General features: G+C 39.0%; 2 protein-coding genes across 3 annotated transcripts; both read right to left on the reverse strand.

Annotated features, from left to right (window-relative positions):
• Positions 1-483: 483 nt before the first annotated feature.
• Positions 484-15674, reverse strand: LOC108669976. 2 transcript variants are annotated; one of them, XM_047883955.1, is made up of 6 exons: positions 15610-15674; positions 7856-7991; positions 3079-6952; positions 2625-2735; positions 2221-2320; positions 484-1386 (listed from the first exon to the last, which is right to left on the reverse strand). In XM_047883955.1, the coding sequence occupies exons 2-6, from the start codon at positions 7981-7983 to the stop codon at positions 1274-1276; spliced, it is 4326 nt and encodes a 1441-aa protein (XP_047739911.1). In that variant the 5' UTR covers positions 7984-7991; positions 15610-15674; the 3' UTR covers positions 484-1273. The 2 variants fall into 2 exon arrangements, with proteins under 2 accessions (XP_047739911.1, XP_018012908.1); XM_018157419.2 differs by having other exon boundaries at positions 15617-15667.
• Positions 15675-16648: 974 nt separating this feature from the next.
• On the reverse strand, positions 16649-24994 carry LOC108669969. The gene is made up of 4 exons (XM_047883956.1): positions 24967-24994; positions 24307-24475; positions 18278-21812; positions 16649-17299 (listed from the first exon to the last, which is right to left on the reverse strand). Exons 3-4 carry the CDS (start codon positions 21576-21578, stop codon positions 16944-16946), a joined length of 3657 nt encoding a protein of 1218 aa, XP_047739912.1. The 5' UTR covers positions 21579-21812; positions 24307-24475; positions 24967-24994; the 3' UTR covers positions 16649-16943.
• Between the last annotated feature and the right edge of the window lie 1546 nt (positions 24995-26540).

Genomic DNA, 26540 nt, shown 5'->3' on the forward strand with positions numbered 1-26540 from the left:
TGGAAGTTAAACTGGATTCGCAGGCAATAGACTCTTCGTTTCGTCCACTGCATTTTCCTCACCAAGCGCATGTAACATTTCACATATTTGACCAAATTAGAAACGATCTAGGAAACTTACGAAAGCGTGGAGCAAGCGCGTCTCACGTGAATGTGTTTATAAATTATCTATTCATACAAAAATCGTATTTATAATTTCGGGATGCAAGTGAAGACACTTCACGCCTTCAAGTGGCAATAAGTGGCGCATCCTATACTGTGTTACGTTGTATACTGTGATGCATAGTATATTCAATTCATAACCCACTTTTCAGTGCAGAATAATTATTTGCGAGCAAGCAAAAGAGTTCAGATGCCAAGGGCTCTGGATCCGGCTACATAAGAATAACGATTGCGTTTGACGACACTCTAAATGTGAAGCAAATACGATGCGTACAGATTAGGCCATACAAATCGGAGGGTTAGGGGTGAATAAGGCAATGCGTCTGTCTCAACTTTAACGACTGTTGAAAAAAAAGGCGACTTAATAATATCTTATTTGAGACAACCACTTCACAGCGCATGGCCATTATCGTATGTTGAACAGTTCCATTATAAATTGAAAAGCATCTAGACTTTTGTTGCCTAACAAGAATCAGAAACAACTAAGACTTATTTCTAACTAAGTATTGCTTAAAATTATACATACCGTAGGTAAACTTAACTAGGTACTGAAAATTTCTCCATGGAAACGAAGCTGGAATAAAACTCATCACACTCTACCTGAGATAAAAATAAAATGGTGAAAAATTTTTCCAGCTAGCTAACACTGGGAAAAAATTGAATGCCTTTTTAATATCGGCACGAGCTCGCGCAAAACATTAAGTATTTTTAAGCACTATGCGTCATGTGTTACTTATGATGTTAGCTACACAACTTGAAAAGAATCAAAGATCGCTACGTCGATAGGTAATTGGCATCAAGTACCAAATCTCCAAAATATAACAAGTAATGCATCGCATAACAGCAGTCTCGCATTATCTTTCTATACATCGAACACTCGACGAGCTTGCACGTTTGAAAAAAAAATCATCGGTAATTAAAAGACATTGTACGATCGTGTATGCAGATAGAAGAAAGTTTAACAGCTTTCTTTTGAAAACGTACTTTAAAAGAAATAATAACATAGACTTGATGTGCGGAAGTATTGTGTAACATAAAAATAAACAATGAGCTGATGCTGCCACAATTCCTCATAATGATACGAACTAAAACTAATATCATGAACTAATAAACTATTGATTCTTGGAGCCGAAGATGCCGGCGTAGGCAATGGAGCGTCGCTCGTGCACCGACACCTCCATGAGGGAGTCGTCTTCAGAGGAGCCCTTGGCCACCATCACGTGACCTGCCGAAGCAAAACATTAGTGACATTCAATACTGCAGGTGAACTGATAACATAACTAGTGATGCAGATTATAAGAGCACGAACGGAGATTAATACTGCAGGTGATCTGAACGACTTTTGATACAGATCATACAGGTATACATATGACGTTGAAGTTATTCAAGTTTTTGGTGAACCTACATAAGGTAACAGATATTTTTTCAGAAGCAAAATATTAGAAAAAATCATTAGTGCAGGTGATCTAATAAGACGAATAGGAATGCAGATCAAAAGAGCAGGAGCAAAGTTAAATTCAAGTAATAATGGTTAAACTAATCATTTATCTACCAACATAAATCAATATCATTTGATTATCATAATTCAACTATAATTGAAATTTACACAAGTAAGCGAATTAGAACAATTATGAGTTTCTGGCCTGACAACAGAGAATATATGAGCATTGTATTTCATCTCTGATTCATCTTTTAGTCTGAATATTGAAATCAGGGATGAAATGGAAGAAGATAAATTTTCCCTAACTCGAGACATTTCAGGAAAAATTTCTATCTACATGTAAGAAAGCTCTGGAATGCGGGGACTAATAAAATCAAAAAGATAAATATTTCTAATGCATGAGGTGGAATTCCATGAATATCAGTGCACATGATCATGTTAGATCCAGCTCCATAACTTGCTCGCTTCAAAAATTCAACTTGAATTATACGATAAAACTATAGTTTCATGGTTTCCGATCCAATATGAAACGTGTACAAGTTCATATATGAAATGTGTACACGTTCATTGCCCCCCCCCCTGTTCCATCATGCTTCTACTGCAAGGCGCTGAGTTTACCTGTGTGTCTGAGGACTTGCATATGTGGGTCATTGTGACTCAGCTCCTGAGGTTTGCCCTGACAGCATGGACGCTTGGGTGCGGCGTTCTCTTTGTTGTTCTGTGGCAAGAAGGTTGGATGTCTTACACCAGCACCATTAGGTATACTAATGCAAGCACCATTAGTTACACCAGCATAATTAATTTCATTTAATTTATTACAATTAATTTCAATCTTATTCAAAAATAAGATTGTTTGTTTGCTTCCTGTTGCGTTTATCCTAAATAAATAATTTTCCGAATAGAACTAACATATGTACAGGACACAAGCTAGAATGGAATAATCGAAATGATAAATACAAGAAAGTAGTTAGTAAGGATAAATAATCAATTCAACAATAATATAAAAATAGCAATAATATGACCAGCTGCAAGGCAGGAGCGTTGGTGTAGCGCACGAAGGGCAGGGGCGTCTTGAGCACAGCTGGGGCCGCGGGTCTCGGGGGCGCGGAGTTGTGGGCACTCAGAGGGGATTGCTGGGGAATAATTATGGGTTTATAAGAGCCTAATAAAAATAAGATCAGATTTTTGTGGGGAAAGCTCAAAGCACGAGTCTAATATATCTATAGGAATATACATCATAATCTGAGGGAAGATTTGTGAACAAACTCACGTATAACATCGTCACGATTCAATCTTTTGAGCTTCATTTTCATTCATGGAAGAATGGACCATCCCGAAGCAGGCGTCACATCATGAATTATTATCACTACAATTTCAAAGCTAATCTCTCATTCAGCACGCAAGACTGATGAAAGTTACATAATATATATTCTATGTATACATCTACAAAAAATATCTTTTAGCTTATGAACCAACCTTGGAGGTAAGTTGGTCCAGTGCTTTCTGGATGCGGTCAATTTTTTGGTTCCGTTCCCTTATGCTGTCATCAAGATCAACAGGAGAGGCTGCGTTCTGGCTGGCACTGCTTGGTTCGTTGCGAGGCTCATGGAGTCTGGTAGGACTAAGACAATACTTGGGTCTGACATTTGTGTAGAGCAATGGAGGAGGGTTTTTCGCGAGGGAACGAGCAACAGGACCTTGTGGAGTAGCAAACCTGGGCGTTTTGGGCGCAGTTCTGTTGGGTGTAGAAGCTAACGAGACTGGTTTGGCTGATGAGGCTGCGGAAGAATGAGAGAATTTGAGTACTTGAGGATTTGTTGTCTGCAGTGACGATTGTGTAAATGGCCGACGAGAGTTTTGTGGTATTTTCTTGGGAGGGAGGCTGTGGGTTTGGTTGACATTCTTGTATACTGGAACTGTTCGGACAGGGGTTCTGAAAATTCCAGTTTCGAGTGCATGACTGCTAGGATGACGGGACAAATTAGAAGATGATGAAGTGTTTTTTGGTGACTTGCAAGGGTTATTTGAAGACATTACTCGTCGAGATAGAAGACAGGTTGCTGAATCGGTAGGAGCACTTTTTGGAGCAGCCATGGGAGACCTGAGAGCTGGCCTTGGAGTTCTACTCTCCACGTCATCCTTCTGCCGATTCGACTCCGGAAGTGGATGTTTTTTGCTCGTAGAATCGTTCATCAAACTTGGAGAAACAATAGCAATTGGCTTCACTTCTAGGTTAATCGGAGCTGACCGAGGAGGCTTGGCAGGAGTCACTTTAACTGAATGGCATTTACTTGATGGTTTTTCGAGGCTTTTGCGGGGTGTCTTAATCACAAGATCTTTTCTGTTAACACATGAACTATGTAGCTTGCTATTCTCCGTTGAAGAACCTATCGCATGTTCAACAATGCGATTTTGTTTGCCACCTAGCGTGGAGTTGGTAGAGGTTCTGACAGATTTTCCAGCCTCCCCAGAGGGCAGTTCATTTGGAATTACAGGGCGAGGGATGCACGACGTGTGAGTTGAATCGAACATGGGGGTAAAGGAGCAGTTCGATGCAATACTTGCCAAGCTATGTTTCTTACAACCAAGTATAGTTGACTCGTCCTCCAGCTTTATTTCATTTCGAAGATCAGTACCTACGGCTATTTCTTTGACATCCTCTCCACCAGAGACTTCATGGATGGCCAAATTGGCAGGTGCAACTTCAGAACTAGACGAGTTGTAGCTGCCAACATCCGATACAGTTTTGTTCACAGTGCCATCATGGTGTGACGACGTTGCAGTGATGCTACGCCCGTCTTCCTTCTCCTCAGGTATGGTGGAACAGCTTTTTGGTGGCTCTCGCACCAAATCTTCAACGACTTGTTGTTCCTCCTGCTTTTGAAGTCCTTCGTTGTACTCTTGGCTAGCTTTCAGTAAGTAATCCATTCTCTCCAACGTATCATTAAATTGCATCATGACATCATTAAGATCATGTGAAGCATCATAATTTTGGTCATTGAAGCTTTCATCCTCGTCTGACTCCCTAGCAGTTTCAAGTGCTTCCAGCAAATCCAAATTGTCGACATGAGATGAATTTTGCACTTCAGAATGATTTTGTTCAACTAGGTCAACTTCGGGTTCATATTGAGTTTCAGAATTCCCCTCCGAGTCAGTCAAGAAAGTTCCATAAATATCAGGCTTGTGCACATCAATAACTTCTAAAGCAGAGAAGAAGCTCTGTCTTGGGACTGAATTATGTTCACCAAGAGAACGGATCACACTGTCAGCATCTTTCTTCAAATCCACAATACCAACCGCTTCATCTAAGATTTTGTTTTCAACCTTAGTATCAGCAGGAATATTTTGCACTTGCACACCAGAAGTGAGGTCAATATCTTGAAATCTATTTCTCAGAGCATTGCTTTGCAAGGCTTTAGAAGATGCACTCTCTTGCATCAGACCAAGTTCTTTGTTGATGTTTCTGACAGGGGATCTTGTCGGCACTGAAGCAATGATTGCCTTGAAAGGGCTGGTATCTGATATTGTCCCTTCCTTCAATTCACGAGCAAATGTCAGAAATTTTTCCCGAGCGGGAGAACAGGGCTGCATTTTCACCGGAGTCGTGGTCATATTTCTGCAGATAAATGCGGGTACATTTGGCTGTGATGCCGTCGTAATATGAGAATTCCTCTTAGTAGGAGATGGAAGGCTCAAAAGATTATCATCAGTAGAAAATTTATTAGTGTTGCAAGCTATTTCTTCTTGCATTCCAGTTTTTAAGTCATTCAAAGCTTGACAACTATCACCCACGTCTGATTCGCCGCTCTGAAGTGTTTTGCGTTCTTGGTCCGCAATAGCAACATCAGCTAGAAGGCACAGTGACGAATTTTCTGAGAGTGAATCAGAGCAACTCTTCCCTCTTGTACAATGATCAGATTTCTCAGATTCTTCCAATCCATTAGTTTGGGTTGAACAATTATCTTCAGATGGGGATGATTTGATATTAGAACACAACTCAATAGGATCATTATAATAAATATCATATTTTGGAGGTGGAGTGATGAGCTCTGATGGTGTGAGGGGTGTTGCAGCTCCACATGCCAGTTTTCTATGCATGATCATTGAGGGAGGAGTTACGGAGCATAAATCTGCACAGTCAGAAGGGACATTTTCATTAGATAAATCAATGGATATATCAACTTTCTCATTGAAACTTGAGTCATACTGAGCACTTGGTTCACCAAAACTATCAACTTCAGCCTCCAGTTTGGGTTGATTCATGTCAACAGGCTCTTTTTCAACACACACGTCCCTGTTGTTATCATTTGAGATTTTACTTTCAGCACCTTCTTCAATGCAATCAAGATGAGTCGAAAGGTCCTGAATATCATTTTCATCAATGCTGATGATGGAAAAGCGGTCAGATAGGTAACTGTAATCACAGGCAGCACCAGCAAGAGCATGCAAGTTGTTAGAAGCAATACTCGAGCCTGCGTTAGATGGCACATCAGGTCTGTGCTCTTCTTTGTCATGTACAGCTATTTCCATTGGTTCATTGTCGCTACTTCCCAAACAAGAGGCATCAGGAATATTCATGCCAGGAGTATGGCTAGGTGGATTCATTTCTTCAAAAGATTGACCAGTTGAGTTCATTACACACTTATTATCATTAGTTTCAGCAACATTTGAGGTAAGGTTGGTGATTATATTATCAGATCCACAAGCCGAATACACAAACGAATGTGATGCAACAGTATGACTGTCATCAGAAGTTTCCCCACAGCCAAAGTAACCTGATGAGTTGATCTGACCACCATCACTCTCAACAGCAAGGGTGGCTTCACTAGAGTATCTTTTACTATCCTCCAAGTTGACAATTACAGATGTGGTCGCACTGTTTCCACTGTCAGTCTCCATGACATCACTGGAAATAGCATGGGATTCAATAAGCACAGGCTCCTCACACATGGACGACTGATTGCTCTTCAGTGATGATCCTTCATTACATTTGCTTTCATCTAGGAGATGAACCATTGGCTGAATGCCAGGAGAAACACCCCCCAGGTCGCTGCTTCTGACAAGGGTCTCCTGTACATCAGTAAAATCAGGAATTGGAATAAAACTACTGGCAAGATCATCAGAATCGGGTCGCAATAACACCGGTTCAAAACATTCTGTGACACTGCAGGAAGCTCTTGAAGTTTGACAAGCATAATCCTGGCTGGAGGGGGATCCATGCTCAACGATCGTGCATGAAGTTGACTGGGGAGTCTTGAGATGAATCTGGTCGGCAACTGAAGTGGCTTCCTTGTTAGTGGCCTTCTCTTCTTCAGATGCAGCTTCTCCAGCATCAGGAATGGATTCGTCTCTGTTCAAAAGATTAGTGGAGTTGTACAAAGCTCCGTGAAAAATAACCATATAATCCATCAAACTTTTGCCACCAGGTCAAACAAGTATGATAAAATAACTGAGTGATAAATGAAAACATATTAAAGGATAGATACGTGAGTGGCAATGATTTAGGAAATATATAAAAGCTATGTAACAAAGCTGTTCAAACATTGATCACTAGTAAGATAAATTATTTTTATTGATAGCTCTGTATTACACAAATTGAAGAACCATGGCAGTGAAATGAAATGGAGCTCTCAATACTAGAAATATCTGGACAACAAAGATGCACTTTTTTTTTCATTTGGAAAATTCAAACATCCAGCTATCCAACATGTCATGAGGGCATTGAAAAATCATGAATACAATAATATTGTAAAGTAGGCTAACAAACATGGCCTTTATATAGGTACATGAACAGTACTTACAGTTTTGGACTAGCATCCACCTTAATTCAAGTTCTTGCAATTTATTTAATAATAAAAACACTTGGATGATTTCTACACAGATCAAAGTGAGGTCTTCCTTTTAAGGAAAATTCCTAGAAGAGAAATCAGTTAACTACTCACTCAAGTTTATAGTCAACGAAAATTATACCCACTGGACCCAGTAATCATTCTAATATGCTAATTCATTCTGGATCATGCCTATGAGACCTAGCCAAAGCTGGGCAATGCTAATGACACCTAGCAATAGCTGGGCAATGCTAATGAGACCTAGCAATAGCTGGGCCATGCTAATAAGACCTAGCCACAACTAGGCAGGCCATGCTAATGAGACTTAATTAGGCACAATCCCAAATAGACTATGCTAATGAGATCTAGCCCCAACTAGACCACAGAAAATAAGTGCTGAGTTAGAGTATCACAATGATAATTACTGGGAATGGAAGGTTGCTGGGTCTAAGAGCTGTGCCTTGCGCTCCTCCAGTTGCTGGATCTTCCGAAGTTCCTTCTCAGTTACAACAGGTCCGAAGAATATCTCGTCTTCACTGTCACTGCTAATCATTGTGATCACTGAAAAATAATTACAACTTTATTAAAAACAAACTATAAAAAAATCTGGAAAAATAATCTTGCTGATTTATTATTGTGGGTAATTTATACATGCTATTCATTTCCACAATGTAGCATTTAAATTAAATTTCAATTTAAATTCACCTATAATATTCTATTTTCTTCTTTTATTAATTGATATAAGAAGCACAAATACATATTAAATCAAATCAATAATTCATATCTACTGAAAACATTCTGAAGAACATGACAAAACATAAAAAATCCTTAACAGTGAAGCGCGGGCGTCTATGTCTATCATTTAGAAACAGCTGCATTGATCGCACAAGTGCGCGCATCGGTATCGATCATCAGGCATCAGTCAGAGTTGCACTTTTGTTTTTCTAGCAAACATACTGGCAACTTTCTGTCCTGGCGTACTGGTGTACATCCCAAAATAAACTTCCAGCGCCCACGCAACAACTTCCAGACCACGGACAATCAATTTCGGGGTCCTTGGCAGCCGTTTGCTGCGAACATCAGCATCCACCGTCCGTTTAGATGGTGCCTTGGCATCTTCAGGACAGAATAATGGCATCCTCAACCTATGTTGTGCCATACTCTACAGACTGGGTGTAACTGCATAAGGACCATATCTATCTATTGGTCCTTGCTGTTTTTCAAAATTCTAATTTTTGCAGGTGGGGTGGGCATTTTTCAAAATAATATTGATTCCCCCCCCACCTTTTTGAATTTCCTCCCTTTTTTCAAATATTTTCAAAACTATAACGAAATTTGTCCGAGAGTAGGTCGCGGAAACAAGTCCTAATGTGTTTACCAACAGACCTAGTTAGCTATTGAGTCCACAAGTCAACATCTGATAGACACGTGATAGATCACGCGATCAAGACCGCAGTAGTGGGCGGAAGCGAACGTTATAAAAGGGCTAGCAACCTAGAGCAAACCCCCCAGTAGCTGATAAGCATTCCGCGATGTAGCGTGTAGCTTGAGTTCTCCGACCTTACGGTTGATGCCGTAGCTCATAACTCTGTATTACCACCCCGTATACAAGATACGTTATCTGAACTCATTATATTAAGCTCTATCTGAGGATCGGGTTACGTTGACTAAGGTAGTGAGGGATAAGTAAGACACATAAGTCCAGATAACGTATCTTGTATACGGGGTGGTAATACAGAGTTATGAGCTACAGCATCGACCGTAAGGTCGGAGAACTCAAGCTACACGCTACATCGCGGAGTGCTTATCAGCTACTGGGGGGTAATTTAAAAAAAGCTATAACCAATCTCAAGATCTTTTATTTGTGAATTAAATGGTATATCTTTCATTGCTGTAGCTTGAAAACTCTAGGAGGAGATAGGTTTGCAGTGACAATAAGTGTGAATGTTCAGTAAAGTGCGGCAAAGACCCAACTCCCAAGCGCCTTGAATTAGGCATTAAAGGTGGCATGGATACATGACTAGACGTTACTGGAGCTGAAATTCAGTCAAGGAGGGTGGAAACGACTGCATGAGAACCATCCCACATGACAGCAGCTAAGAAACTAAAGATCAGCGTCTTCAGGTTGTCTATTTACGTGCCCGGCCGGTGCCTATCTTAAATGTGAAATAACAAGGCCCCCTGAAGGATTACCTACTAGAACTTGAAACAAGAACCAACACCAGGGGCTATGGCTATAAACTAAAAAACCTGCGCTGCAACTTCTCCACGCGCCAACATTTCTTCTCACTTCGAATCACCGACATTCGGACAGTGGAACAGCCCAGAGTGCAGAGGGTGGATGCAGCATTGCCAATATACAGGTTTTCAAGCCCTAAGCGTTGCCGGGTAATTTTAAGATGCGTCGTTGGATAATTTTTAATGAAAAGCCATTTACGCTGAGTAATGAAAAACTATTTACAAGCCACAAACTTATTTACAAGGTTGCATGCATGTGTTACCCCATATAACTAATTTTGCCCTAAAAACAGTTCAATTGTACAGCAAGTGTCAACTGAACATGTGATAATGCAGTCTGACCGCTCTAATGCGACAGCAACTACGTAATCGTAAACTTGATGTTTACTTTTTTTGGCGGGAACTCATCGCAACTGATTTCCGGACAAGCATTAAATGCAAGAATTTCAATCTAAATGTGTCAGCAAGATCTTCTGAAGGCATAAATTTTGCTACTGAAGCATTGCCAAAGATCTTGCAATATTCATCCACTCTCTGCTCAGTGGGGAACAGCCTCCCAATGACATTGTTGGCGCTCCAAGTATGAACGCATTCAAGAACAGACTAGATAAAGCTATGGAAGAATATATGTTCAGATTTGAAATGCCTAGCACCATATCAAACCCACAGGGGCAAAGCAGAGTTTTTTAGACTCTCCTTCAAGTTCATTTTTGAGTCCTATAAGTAGACCAGTAAAGTATCCTGGATACCAGCATTATCATACATAAGAAATTGGCTTAAATCTTGAGTAAATGAGGAAATTAAAAATGAACTAAATTCTAAAAAAGCTCTGGTTTGCCACTATGATCAAACCCAGTGGAAGTCTAGTACGGTAGCTACTTGAAACTATCATCAGTCATGAAAAGGTCCGATCAAATGAAATGATATTAGATCTTCTGTGAACAAGGCACAAAAAGGAAAAGAATTGACAACAGGCCACACTTCACACTTCAGCGCCGAGATCAATATGTTATGTTATGATGTTTCTAGTCTAGGTACATCAATAATTGAACTTGCATACAAACCTAAATCACGCATAGTAGCAAATGAGCAGCTAAAAAACTACTTACAGAACTTGATGAACTTATGAAGGTCAATATATAATTCTCTTCACTAGTTTTTCACTACTAGCTGATGGAAGTCATAGCCTACTACAGTACTAACAGTAGGGCTACAAGATTAAAAAATTTTTGCAACTCCTGCAAAGCTGCCCAGCACATAATTTGAGTGTTTTCATAACTTAAATGAAGAGCAGTGCAGTGGAGGTGTTGCTTTGTGGGTTAGAACCTCTTATGGGGCCCAGCAAGTCAAGTTATCAGCAGAACATCAATAAGCTAGAGAATCAGTGTGGTGCAAACTTACTCTAAAAGGCAAAGATAGCCTCCTCATAGGCGTTGTGTATAGATCACCAAACAGTTCTTCTGATAACGATAAAGTACTAAACAGTCATTGACCGCGCATGACTTTCCATAGGTCACACACGTTGGTCGTTGGTGATTTTTATCATCCAGAGCTAGACTGGATAGATGGATCCTCTCCAAGGGAAGAGAATCACCCAGCATCCTTGTTCATGGAGTCAGTAAGAGACTCCTTCCTAGTCCAGCACGTTACCAAATCAACCCATTATAGAAGTAAACAGACTCCCAATATTCTAGACCTGGTATTTAACAGTGATGAATCAATGTTGGATGAGCTTCGTCATGAGGCTCCGTTGGGCAAAAGCCATCACCAATCATTGTTTTTCAGACTCAAGTGCTGTACAGAAAGGACGCCTCGGAAGCATGAGCGTTTGAATTTTGCGAAAGGCGACTATGATAAACTCCGTGAAGCAGTGAATATTTTTAACTGTATTAAGGACATGAATGTGGCTGAGTCATGGTCACTTCTCAAGGACATGGTTATGTCAGCAGTTGATGCACGTGTACCTAAAATTAAGCTTAGTGGAGCCAAAAAAAACTCGGTGGATGAACAGTACAGTTTTAGCTAAGCTGAAAACAAAGAAGGAAGCATACCAGCATTATTTACAGACTCGTAGCAATGCTGACTATAACCTATACGCAAGAGCTTGAAATCAAGCTAAAGAAAGCTGTCACACCACAGTAAAAACCCTCAACGCTAGCTCAAAGTGCAAGACGAAGGATGGTATTTCTGATTTGAAAGTAGATCAGTGAAAGATATCCTCTGATGAGGGCAAAGCTAACGTATTTTTTTCAGTAGAGTACAGTATTCACTGAAGAGGACTTGAACAGTATTCCAGCTATTGAGGAGCGCCCAGTCAGCTCTAAATTAACAAGCTTTTAAATACAAGAAGAAGAGGTTCTCAAGCGCCTTATCGCTGTAAATCCAAACAAGTCATGTGGACCAGATGGCTTCCACTCCAGATTACTCAAAGAGTTAGCAACTGTCATAGCCAGCCCTCTGACGTCACTTTTTCAAAATACTTTGAACAAAGGAATGTTGCCGGCTGACTGGAAAGAAGCTCAAGTGACACCATTGTTCAAAAAAGGTGACAAAAGCTGCCCGGGCAACTATGTGACGATAGCTGCCCGGGCAACTATCGCCCTGTTAGTTTGACAAGTGTCGTTTGCAAGGTAATGGAATCTGTTGCGAGGGATCGATTGATAGATCATTTGACTGCTAATAATCTCCTATCAGACTGTCAACATGGCTTTATTGCCAGAAGATCCTGTACCACTAACCTCTTGTTGACTCTGAACAAATGGACCCACCTGCTGGACGAAAGGGAGCCAGTAGATGCAGTGTACCTTGATTTTGCCAAGGCATTCGATGGTGTCCCACATGAGTGGCTGTTGCATAAATTGAAGTCTTTGGGAATAGAGTAATGTACTCAAATGGATCAGAGATTTTCTAGTAGGGAGGCTACAACGTGTCAGCATTAATGGGTCCGTATCAGACTGGGCTTCAGTGCACAGCGGCGTGCCACAAGGAAGCGTTCTCGGGCCTATTCTATTCGTTGCATTTATAAACAATCTGCCAGAAGCTGTGTCTAGCATTTGCTCGATGTATGCCGACGACACAAAAATTTATAATACAGTGAAGAATACGTCGCAAAAAGTATAGTTGCAAGGTGATCTTGACAGGCTGGTGGACTGGGCTGATAAGTGGCAGCTGCGCTTTAATGCTGACAAATGTAAAGTTCTCCACCTTGGCAAAAATAATGAACAGCAAGATTACAGTATGAGAAGACACGGTTGCAACGACAGAGTGATGATGTCGAAGTCAACAACGGAAAAGGATTTAGGAGTTAATATCGACAATGAGTTGAAATTTTCTAAGTATGTTGAAGGTCAAGTTAATAAAGCCAATAAACAACTTGGACTGATGAGAAGCTCTTTCAAGTTCATAGATGCAGAAACAATGAAGCATTTGTTTGTTGCTGTCGTGCACCCGAACCTAGAGTTTGGCAACATTGTGTGGTCACCAAAATTCGAAAAGGACAAAAAATTAGTAGAGAGTGTTCAAATATGCGCAACAAGGATAGTTCCGGGCTTGAAAAGCAAGTCCTATGAGGAAAGATTGAAGATTATGAAGCTTCCAAGCCTCAGTTATCGACATCTGCGTGGGGAGCTCATTGAAGCAGGGCTGGAAAAGTCCTATTTTGGTCTGAAATATCGCAGCTCTAATATCATATAATTTCAGTAGGTATGAAATCTCGTGTCAAATGTCATAAATTTTTTTTATTGAAAAATCGCGGTTTGCACTTTGCAAACATGTCACTTCATAAAATTTTTAACTGTCAAAGCGGTCAGACTGCATCAACTTACAGTAAAGACAAATTTTATCATTGCCATTTGACTGTTTTGGGGTAAAATTAGAGATTTGGGGTAACACGTGCAACAGTGCATGGACTTTGTGAATAAATTCGCACCTCGTAAATGGCTTTTTATGGCCAAGATATGGAATTCACGGCTCGGTGAAATGGAATCACAGCTTGAAGAAATGAAATCATGGCTGGCAAATCCATAAAACCACGGCTTGAAAAATTCAGTCGCAGCTTGCCAAGTAGATACATTACATGCCTGCATTGAAGTATACAAGTATACTCACCATGGTCAGGAAGATGTGCCAGGTGCGCGGGAATTTATTTTGTCATTTTAACGACCTGCGCGGTGCGCCATACTATGCTGGTAAAAAAATGTGCCGTGCGCCGTACTTTAGAAAGCTAAAATAGTTCTACTATTTTAGTCGACAATATACGCGAGTATATTGACTACGCGAGTCGAACTGACAATAATAAAATGTAAGACATGTCCGGGTTACTTCTGACTCTTCCGCTTGTCCGCCTTGTCGGATACGGAACATACGGTAATTGTAAACTGTGGCTATTATACATACAAAATGTAAACAGATTGTGTTCAGTGTTGCCATCTGACTTTGGAGAAAATTTCTTCTAAAACAAAGTTCTAGATTTCTCATTCACCAAATTTCCGTATCAAGAAAAATCATATATTATTGAAAGATAATTAAAGGCATACTGTACTGAGTAATCAGTAATGCGAGTATTACGTCTGTTCCTCCACAAACTGCTTGTGCGCGGCAGCGCAACGTAGAATTGATGGCCGGGATTGCGCGAACACGTGCGCGAAGAGAATCAATTTTCATTATATTGCACCAACTGTCAACTGTGCACAGCAATAGCTTAAAAAAGTGAAAATGCGCGGGAAATTCACCGAAAACATACATCATCCTGAGTGTGGCATACTCATGGCTTATACAAGGTCCCAGAAGAATTATTATTACCTACTAGAATTTGAAACAAGAACCAACACCAGGGGCCACGGGCACCCCACGGCTATAAACTAAAAAAACAACGTTGGAACATAGTGGCAAAGCAGAGAGTTTTTTTAGACTCTCCCTCAAGTTCATTTTTGAGTCCTATACTAGTCTGGAAAAGTCCTATTTTTGTCTGAAATATCGCGGCTCTAATATCATATAATTTCAGTAGGTATGAAATCTCAGGTGAAATAGAATCACGGCTCGTAGAAATGGAATCACGGCTGGCAAATCCATAAAACCACGGCTCGAAAAATTCAGTCGCGGCTCGCCAAGTAGATATATTCCATACTAGATCCTATAAGTAAACAAGCAAAGTATCATGGATACCAGCATTATCATACATAAGAAATTGGTTTAAATCTTGTGTAAATGAGGAAATTGAAAATGAACTGATTCTAAAAAATCTCTGGTTTGTCACTATGCATTGGAACACATCCATGCGACAACATTTCTTCTTGCTTTGAGTCACCGACATGTAGAACAGCCTGCCTCATAGCATCGTTGACGCTCCAAGTATGAACATCTTCAAAAACAGACTAGACGAAGCTATCAGCTATGCAGTAATCATGAGAATGCAGGAGCATTATGCTCCTGCATAATAGTGGCAAACCAGAGCTTTTTTAGAATCAGTTCATTTTTAATTTCCTCATTTACTCAAGATTTAAACCAATTCCTTAAGTATTATAAGCTGGTATCCAGGATACTTTACTGGTCTACTTATAGGACTCAAAAATGAACTTGGGGGAGAGTCTAAAAAACTCTCTGCTTTGCCACTATGGGCCGCCCCCCGAGCATATGTCATGATGTCAAGTCTTAAAATGCCTAGCAAATTACGGACCAGGCAATAAGTCCAGCAGCTATCTCAATCAATCGTCAGCTATGGAAAGATCGGGTTCCAAAGGCCAGATCTCTTGTGAATCAAGTCACGAAAAGTTCAAGAATCGGCAACAGGCCATGGGCCTATTTCTTCAACGCCGACACTTCTATTCTATAAAGTAAAAAACATCTAATCCTAAGCGATAGTTATTTAGGCTCGCGATTTTACAACAGATGAATTTATAAATACATACCTAGAGGCTAGACAGAGTGCATGTTAGGTACTTACCGAAATCCGAATACCGATTTTTTCTCGTTTCCTACGTAGTACCGCCTTGATGGGCTGCCACTGAGTCACTGACGTTCTCACTTTTCACTTTTCAGTTCAAATTGAGCACGCAACGGGTGTCGAATAAATAACCCTAAACGTATATCAACTTACCCTGAAAAATGTAATCACATTCAAGAATTGAGGTAATATAGAATAACTGGCTTTGTTCACTCGGATGTGAATAAAAGATGTGTGAAATGTGAATGATTATTCCCCAAATTATGGAACAGTCCTTTATTCATTATTTTTCGAAAGCGTATAGTTATATGAAGGAATGTCAAACTTATTTCTAATCCTTCGCATAAATTTAAGAAAAATGCTGAAGACTCGAAACCGACCAAAGTTATTTCCATCTGAAAGTATAATTCAGAGGGAATACAGTAGGTTAGAAAAAAGTGCGGATTGTTGAAAAATTACACATAACGACGAAAATAGATGCAACAGCACACACGCAGTACCAAATCATTTGCTGAATTAGGTCAACCTTTCTATATCTACTTCGGAGCTTTTCAATACTTATATAAAAATAAAGATCTTTATCTTTGCTTCAATATCAACATTGGTCCGTGCGTGGCAGCTACGAGCGCCACAGCAGGATACGTGGGTGGCTCTAATTGGTTTAAAAATACCGTTTCTGGCAGTATATTATATATTGTAACAAAGAGCTGGAGTAATAAACAAGTTTGTTTCCGGCGTTATTTATACACACATTGTAAGAAAAATACATAAAAATATGCGGAGTTAAATATGCTGATATTATGAATTGAAAATTTATGCAGCAATATAAAACCCCATTTCAAAACGTAGTCGCGATATTATTTTTCAACAACAGTGCTTAAGAAAACTATTGACAACCAACAGACGGTCGTTGCACAACAAGAGTATGTACATTATTTATATGCAGTATGCCATATAAATATTGAGATTATTATTTATCATTTTTATGAATTGATTATACTCCATTGAGGCATATAATAAATTAATGTATTTTATAAAATCAATTTTTTAACAAATTTAAATATAGGCGTATTAAAAACATATCTGCTAACTCTAGAGCGTATTCTTTGGTAGGCGTGTTCCAGGAATGCGCAAGAAAAATAAGGTACCCAACTTCAGTGTGTGAAATGACGCTTAAATGGCGATGTTAATGGCCTATCGTGCCTCAGAGGCAAGCGTAACGTGTCTCAGAGGCCCGCCTCTCGTGCCTCAGAGGCCCGCCTCGTGCCTCAGAGGCACGCCTCTACTGCCTCAGAGGCCCGCCTCTCGTGCCTCAGAAGCAAGCCTCTCGTGCCTCAGAGGCCCGCCTCTCGTGCCTCAAAGGCCCGTAACTCGAAGGTGACCTCAGCCCCCTCATCGTCGCCTTCGTCACCCTGTAGCAGCGCCACGTAACTCGGCGATCCTGAGTGGCTGCGCGCGTGTAACACGATGGCAGATTTTGCTCGCGAGGAGAAGGAACATTTAGTACAGGAATACTGGAACATCTGCTTGGTGTGGCACCGCATGTGGCGCTGCAGGAGGTACCGCAGGGTGGTGCGGTACCCACATATTGGGCAGCGGTGGGGCAGAGCGGCGGCGTGGAGGGCGGCTTGGTGGCGGTGCAGCTGACGGCGACTGGGGAAGCAAGCTGAGCAAACCTTGCAGCGCATGCCTGCACCAGAATATAATATAGTATGAATATGATATATAAAATATATATATAGTATAAACTATATTCATACTATATTTAGATATAGTATGAATATTGTTAATTTGTAAACGTTTTCATAAAGTAAATTGAATAAATGTAAGAAGTAAAGCAATTGACAATACTAAATTATAGTTAATCTATAAGATTTTATTTATATTAATATATTGCAATTTCAATAATTATTATAAATTATAAATAAAGAATTTTCTTTATGTGTATAAATAAGTGTGAGTTAATTTTCAATGACCTTCAAGGCTACTAAAGTCTTCAAAAATTCTAACAACAAAACAATAACCATCGTAATTAAGAGAAGGCAGGAAGACCAAGGCAAAGAGCGCCAGCAGATCAAGCGTGGATTGATAAGAATGAGAGATAAGATGCAATAAATAAAGCAGAGCAAAGAACTGAGCGGGGGACAGTTGAAGCACGCATCGTATATTACAAATGTAATATAAAACTGTCATATTTTAACACATCCTAATAACCGTTGGTGAACGGAATAAATTACGAGGGACGGCAATATCGTCCAGAAAACAGAAATAATATAACGAGGTGTCTTATCTGATAACTCAAACATTGAGTGCAACCGTGAGAATAGTCACATTTTGCAACCAGTTGTTAATTTCGCAATAAAATATCATCTGTTTACGGTTTACGCCATTGTCTTAACAACGCTAGCAATCATGCACGGCAGAGAATAATATAACAATTGAAATATCACTTGATGATTTAATTGGAACGTAATAATTTTATTTATAATTATTACAGTGTTAAATATAAAATTATATTTTAATTTAGAATATCATATTTTAAATTATAATATTATGTATTTTTAATTATAAAATTAAATTTTCATGATAATTTCATTTTTAATCAGAATAATAAATAGGTACTAAAGTATCATATAACATTTCTATCTGGAATATTTACAGGACTCACCAGACAGTTGAGGATGACAGGCAAGTCTGTGTTTAACAAGAGTGCTTCTGCCGGCGCAGCGGAAATCACAAAGCTGGCACCCCACACCCGCGCCCCTAGGACTCACACCCGCGCCCCTGGGACTCACACCCGCGCCCCTGGGACTCACACCCGCGCCCCTGGGGCTCGGTCGCGCCCCCTGCAGGCTCGCATCGCTGCCCGCGATGTCCGTGTAGTAGAGGAGGTCTTCGGGGAGATTGGGGATAGTCTTGGAACATGGAACCCCGGCGTTCGTCTCGATTTTAATATCGTTGCTGTTCGCAACGCTGTTGTTGATGGCCTCAACTTTACTACTGTTGTTTTCAGCGCTGTTGCTGTTGTTTTCAGCGCTGTTGCTGTTGTTTTCAGCGCTGTTGCTGTTGTTTTCAGCGCTGTTGCGGTTGTTTTCAGCGCTGTTGCTGTTGTTTTCAGCGCTGCTGCTGTCGTTTTCAACGCTATTGCAGTTGTTGTCAGCGTTATTGCTGTTGTTTTCAACGCTGTTGTCGTTGTTGTCAACGCTATTGCTATGGTTTTCAACGCGGTTGCGGTGGTTTTTAACGCTGCTGCTGTAGTTTTCAATTTTACAACTGCTGATTTCCGCTCTATTGCTATGGTTTTCAACTTCGCTGCTCTCCATGTTCCCAACTTCATGGCTGATGATATCGCTTTTAGCCTCATCTATATAGATGGTGTTCTCCAAGTCGTTATTTATACTGATGACATGATCATCCTCTGTAGGTATGACATTGCTAGAATCTGCTTCGTTAATAATCATTTTTATTTTGACTCTTGTTTTACTTTCTTCTTCATTTTCAATTTCACTGAAAATAGATTGTCTGTTAAAGGCTTGCTCTGACGACTTGGAGCACTGCTTTGGAACGGTAATTTGTCGATTATTCGATCGTATTTTGTCGTCCGATGAATTCCCAGTCACGTGGCGGATATAATTAATATTTGCATCGATTGCAGTCGCACTTTTCGTCGTCCGGCACTCCTCTTTCATATTTTGGCAATTCAGTGCAGTCTCAGGATGTCTAACTTTATTTTGACTGCAATTAGAGCCATCATCAACAATTGTTTTAATCACACTATTGTTAATAAAATTCGTATCAGAGCAACGATGATTCACCAGTGTTTTTAACCTCGTCTTCGTTACTCTACAGGCACCAAAATCCCCCACTGCGAGTAGACTGCTAAATTTTCCAGGTTCTTCTCGCTCATCTACTGCCTCGTAACTTAATTGAGATTCCACCTCCACCTTCAGCGCGTCAGACTTCAGATCATTATTACTACGCAAGTCTTTAGACAAAATACTGGCGTAGAAAGGAGAGGCCAGATGTCTGCGGATATGATGTTTCAGGACACTCGGGGAGTTTGTTCTATATCCACAGATGGTGCAGCCATAGCGCATTTCTTTTCGGTGCACCGGCATGTGGTGGCGGCGAGAAATGCTGTCATGGAACACCAAAGGACAGTATCGACAGCGATACAAACGAACATAGCGTTTGTCTACCTTAGTTTGATCAACTATTAACTGTTCCTCAGAACTGCGTACAACATCATCTGGGACTCCTTGCAGAAGACGTTCATTTATTTTCAGATTCTTTTCATTGTTTGGATTATTCAGATATACAACCGACTTGTCAAAAGAAATATTTTCTTTGGAATTATCCATATTCATCATCTTTTCTCTTGTAAGAGGCTTCAGAGATGAATTAATTTTGCACTGAATTTGGCTCATTAAACTGGACTGGAAGGTCTTTTTACTATCGTGTAAATCAGTCTGATGAGCGATCGTAGAATGCTTACGGCGATGCCTCCGCCAACTAGACACGTGCGTTGACGAAAACTCACACATGGTGCAATTATAAAGAAGTTTAATTTCGGTATTTTTTCTACGATTCGTTGGATCATGTTTTAAACTACAGTGCTGAATTAATGAGCATTTGTATTTGGATCTGAACGGACACAATGCACACGTGAAAGGTTTTTCAGGCAAATGTGTTTTGCAGTGCGCGTTGAAGAGACGTTTTTGACCAGTTTCAAATGCACACACAGAGCATTTGAATGGGTATTTGGAAACATGGTGAGCCAATTGCTCCTTTCTGATACTCTTCTCTGAATCCAGTGCAACATTTTTTGGATAAATTGCACCAGCATTACAATAAGGTTCTAAAGCAATATTCGCTTCGTTTTGTTCATTAATTTGAAGATTTTCTGTGACTTTCAAATTAGATTTAGTTGATCGTCGTGTAGCTCCGATACTTGGGTTCTCTCCAGGAAGCAGATTAAGTAGTGTTGCATTACGAAGTGGTACATCACCATTTTTTAAGTCATTTTCATGGGGCGCATGAACTTCATCAGAAGCTGATGTATCAGTAGTGATGACGTTAAAGGTTGATTTGAGTTTTCCCAACTGAAAATCGGAAACTTCCTCCGAAGCAGGTTTTTCATTGCCTATAATTGTATTCCATGTTTCTGGATGGTCTGGCTCGGAGATTTTGTGTTCCTGGGAGCGTTGTACAAAATTGGAAGAGCCATCAGTCGCCTGATGATGCACACAAATGTTAGTAGATTCAACAGTTGCTTGAGTTTGCACGCAAATGTTATCAGATTTATAAATACCAGACGTTAAACATTTCGGGTCACATAACCCTGCTTTCAATGCATGAGCTCCAGCCTCTTCGTGAGGTTCGAGAACAATTCCTATAGTATCACACATTCCCTGTTGTTCAAATAAGTCATCAAATATGGTAGTATCTTCCATTGTGCAGTTTTCCATCGACTTTGGGAAACTTTTCGACATGGGATATGTTTCAGGGTTTTCCATCGACTTTGGGAAACTTTTCGACATGGGATATGTTTCAGGGTTCAGTTTACATCTTACTGGATGTGCAAAAATTTCATTTCGATTTTCACTCGAAAAATTCTGTTTTTCATTCACTAGGTTAGATGAGTACCTCCACAAACCAGATTTGCTTGGACCACTTTGGTTTAATGGGTATTGAGTAGAACTTTCCGATTTCCCTTCAATATTTTGGTTTAGACACTTAGGCGAGCTGTATTTAGGTTTATTAACATTTTCAGATTCTTGAAAAGTGAGGCGAGAAGGAGAATTCCCTTGATAAATACTTTTAGCACTGACAGATTCGCTTATGGTGGAACAAGATATATTGTTATTAGAAGGAATATGATATATTGTGAGGGTGGTACATAGAGGGATGTTGTCATCTGAAGCAATGTTTGAGCCAGACTCAATTGGTAATGAACCTTCTTCATTCATTGTTGAATTAAGTGGCGCGTTCTTGATGGCAGCAGAAGTAGGAGGAGTGCCAATTGAATCAAATTCAGCCAAGGGTTCTTCAAATGATCCACGTGGTGTGACTTGATTGCCCTGGTCACAAATAACGGTAGTAAAATCTTTAACACATGGCACAACGTTGGATGTCTCAATTATTGCTGGATCAGGATGCCTCTCATCAAGAGATTTCCCTCCTTTAGCAGCAAGATCATTCTTCTGAAAAAAAAAATTGTCGTAATTTTAGTGTGATAGAGGAAACTTGTGAAATATGTGAGTGTAAACAGTGGTACAGTAGCTCTCTGAGTCCTCTTTGACTCAGATACTACCCATATTGATTTCATTTGACTAACAATTTTCAACCTACACTTCAAATTAGACTTTCCAATTAAAACCGCACACCAGAAGTGTCTTCTATGCCTAATATTTTAAGGAAATAAAGCTTCATCAAGAAATAAATCTCAATTATAACAACATTGAAAATTGCATCAAAATTCCTCCTGAAAAGTTACAAATGTACAGATTGAGTTTGAATGAAACAGGATAAACTGAACATACAATCATGGTTCTATCTGTGTAACCACTAACCAATCATGGTTCTATCTGTGTATTCATAACCACTGTACAAACATGAATCTCTGTAAAAATATTTATTTTTCAACAGATATTTTGAAAAGTACATAAGTATTAAAATCCCTTGTTTGCTTGAATCACAAGTTAAGCAGGAATTTAAAAGCAAAGATAATACCACATTAATTCACCATATCTTTATAAGAGAAAACGTTGTGGAGTCCAGCTCCATCGTTAGTTCATAACACAAAATTCTGTTCAGAAAAAGTTCAGTCCTAGAAACACAAATACAATCAATTAGGGAAGTAAAATGCACCGTCATGTTTCAAAACGGAAAATAAATAAGACATGAAATTAATTCTAGTGAACGGCCTATCTATTTACTATTTCAACAGGAAAGGAGCTAAAATTCGTAGTCTGAATCAAGAGGAAAGGAACATTCAGACTAGGCTTCTGTTTGAATATATACCTACAGGGATTCTAAAATTTGTAGATCACTAACATCACATGTGGAAGCTAGAATTTTGAAATCACTATCAGATACAGAGGTGTTGCACTGCTCGGCATGAACACGTACAGCAGAATGAGGTGGATGTGCAAGTAGGTTCTCTGTTCTATAACTCCTGCCCTTATACTCAGCCAGCCTAGTATAGAAATTGCGTGACGTCATACCAACGTATGCTGATGCGCACTGCGCACAATCTATTTCTGACTACCGGATTTGTCTGAACTCTGAAAGAGTTTCCCGAGTAATTTTTGGTCCAAAATTTTACTGTTGTATCCTATTTACTTATATTATGTACTTATTTCCACCAAAATTTCAATCTTTAATGCTTCTTCTAACTTGAAAATGAATGTTTGTTGCATTCGAAACGTCGTTAATAAAGAAAAACTACTTCCTGAAACTTGCCTTTTTATCTACCGTCATCTGAAGAAAAGTTCCACTCCCTGATAATATAAACCAACGAATTCTCTGGTCATCAATCGCACGTGTGTACACAACTATATCTGTACACTAGTGATGATCGCATAAGAGCAGGTAGGTGAAAAGTACATATATATGCATTAACACAACTTGAATATAAAAATATTGAGTTCCCTTGTACATAGCCGGAGCACATTAGTATTACTGTCAAGTATACTTCCCAGCTTTTTGAAGGTAAATTTTTGACCACTTATATTCTCATTTCAAACTCATGTTCAATTTAAAGTAGCACATAATAGATGGAAGGAAGAATAGGGGAAATGAAAGCTAGCCCCTGGATGGCTGGATAGTAAATTTGGATAATACAAAATTTCCATTAGGGAAAAAATTAAAATTTATGAAGAAAACTTGATCCACATAGGTTTGCAATTAAAAGATATTTTTGCCCGACACCCAAGGCAGCATATATATCTTGCCTTGGGTGCCTTGTATACCTATATTATATACCTATACATAGGTACTCTACAATTCTACCTCAAAAATGAAACAAACACATTAATAACTGCAGAATAATAAACTATTTCATGGATCTTGAACGCTTGTGACACAGGGAAATTTTTTAATAGTTTCTTTTAAACTATTATGTCATTTTTTTTGTAATTATTACAGAATTGATTGTGGTAAATAATGGGGAAAATTACATGTTGTGTGGAAAACATTTTTTGAAAATAAGTTTGAAAATAATCTGAGTTCTTGTCATTTGTGGCTCTGGCATGATAGCAGCAACAAAACATTCCACAACATACAATGGTGATTATTTAATTGATACAGTATTTAGAATTCAAAATAGCCCAAAACTAGATTCAAGAAACTTGGACCAAATCTACATGTTGACAAGTACAATGCTTGACTTTTCAGAGGTTATAAAAGCTTGGTGTGACCGGCATGCCAGTTGATAACCTATATTTATAATATGGGCTATTAGAAATTGCATGCATAATGATTTCAATATACTTTTTAATAAGCATTAAGTTACCTATATTTCATTTACAAGAAAATTTCAAACCTCTGATCATATATGCATGTAGTTTTTAAATATAATATATACGGTATGGTACCTAAATTATACATATTTGTTAATTTATATAATAATATAATATAGGTATATATAATAATTATATTAATTTATATAATAAATATATAAATTTTGCAGCACACCTGTCGTTGAGGGCAATATTTGCGGCAATGTCTGGTCAAGTTACTCTTGTCGCAGGTGCTGTAGGGGCAGCGGGTGCAGCGCAAAGGCTTAGCTCCAATGTGGCGACGATTGTGCAGGTAGAATGACGAGCCATCATTGCATGCATATGAACACTTGGAACATTGGTATCTGAAGGAAAAGAAATGATTTACTAAACACTTCAAGACATAGGTAACCAATACAATAAAATACATTTTGAATTTGCATTCATTCAACACTGACCATTAAACCTTTTGCATCTATGATTAATGGTATGTGGATTACATGGCCACAAGATGCTTCTTCTCAGCATTATGCTAATCAACTAAAAACAATACCAAATATAAAAAACATGAGTGAACATTCTTGCAAAGATTGAAGTAGAAAACACATTTAGTAATTTACAATGGATATCATAAGATTGAAAAGTAAAAAATTAAAATTCTTGATCATAATAATGCATCAATGTATTTTTAATATATGAGAAAAAAAATTTATTCATGGAATAGGGTTGAATTGAATAGAGAGTAGGGACAGATACCACCAGATGACTGACATTTCTGTAAAGGAAGTACATATATGAAAACAATTAAATTCAGTTTAAAAATGGCAGAAAACCAAGTACAAGGTAATATGTATACCTACAATGGCTATGCACTAGCAAGAACCATGTAACTGATGAAGTTGGTGTGCTGTAAAATGCAGTATGAAATTTATATACAGATAATTTGTATGACTAGTAAATTTTGTTTAATTTGCTTAGCCCTTGGTTCCCAGTATAATTCTAGATGTATGCAGTGTTTCAGCCCTCTCTTTGCAGTTTGCACTATTATTGCTATAGGTTACTCTTATCATAAGAATTTTACTTGTCACCTAACAAGAGCATTGAGGCTAAACAAAAACTATTAAACAAAGTTAATGATTTGGGAAAATATAATTTTTTTTCATTCAGATTTGTATTTTCTTTGAAATGGTCTCTAGAATACCACTATATAAAAAATTACATAATTTTAGTTCTATATTCATACTATTCCAAAAATTTATTTCAAAGGATTGCATAAATTTCTATGAAATTTTTCATCATTTTTATAACAATTTGCAAATATCATACAGTGCTGAATAAATAAAATTCTGCTTACCTCTTCACAGGCAAATGGGAAAGTCGGTGCTTGGAGAGACTTTTGCGAGACTTTGTTTTAAAATTGCACAAGGTGCAAGGAAGCAGCTGGCTACCATGAAGGAGCTCATGGTCTTTAAGGTTTGCTGCGTAAGCAGTGCAAAAATTACACTGATTGCATTTGAACAATTTTCCTAGCCTATGTTTAGGAATATCACCTGGCTTAGTTTTATTACTGGAATGTCTTCTTAGAATATGTCTTTTTAGGATTGTCTTTATTTTGAAGCTTTCACCACAAGTATCACAGACAAAAGGCCTTTCAGTGGAGTGATGGGCTGATGTGTGACGGCTGAGACTCACACTGCTGGTGGTTTGGAAGTCACATGAACAACACATATATTTCTTCTTCATGTTAGGTCACTAGCACTGAACAGAAGAATAATCAATATGCTTCAAGAGAAAGCAATTAAAAATATTCATCTGCAAATGATCAAGACTTTTAATTAAAACATGGCATAATTTTTGACAGTAATAAGAGTTATGACTCAAAGTCTCAAAATAGAACATTTAGCCAGGTACCGTACATAATAAATACATATATAGTATACCAGATATTTAACTTCGACAGCAAATAGTAGAGAACATTCCGTTATTGGAGAGCTTACGATGAAAAAAATATTGGGTATGCTATGAGAGGTGAGCATGAGCCAAATTGTCAAGTCTCAAGAAGTGGACACTAACTTGGGAGTCTCAGGTCTAAGGACTACAAGGGTTAAGTGTTAACTATAACTAATGTTTAAATTTAGTTCTGAGTCAGATGGCTTAACGGTTTCCCCATTTTCTAATGGGAGGTGTTTATGCTGGGATGCAACCTGCGTCGACACTTTTGCTGAGGGCCTGAGACTCTGAGTCGCATGTCAATAATTCGGCTATTTCTGCTGGGTTCGCGGCTTGTGCGGTGGACTGGCGGAGGGCCAGAGGATAGCAAGAGACCTAAATACATGGCGCTGGCAGCTCGGTATCGCTTTGAGCCAGTTGCATTAGAAACGACGGGCACATATGGTGAAACGACTGGTCCTTTAATATCACAGATTGGCC

This window comes from Hyalella azteca, unplaced genomic scaffold (assembly GCF_000764305.2).
Source record: "Hyalella azteca isolate HAZT.00-mixed unplaced genomic scaffold, Hazt_2.0.2 contig14111, whole genome shotgun sequence".
Lineage (NCBI taxonomy): Eukaryota > Metazoa > Arthropoda > Malacostraca > Amphipoda > Hyalellidae > Hyalella > Hyalella azteca.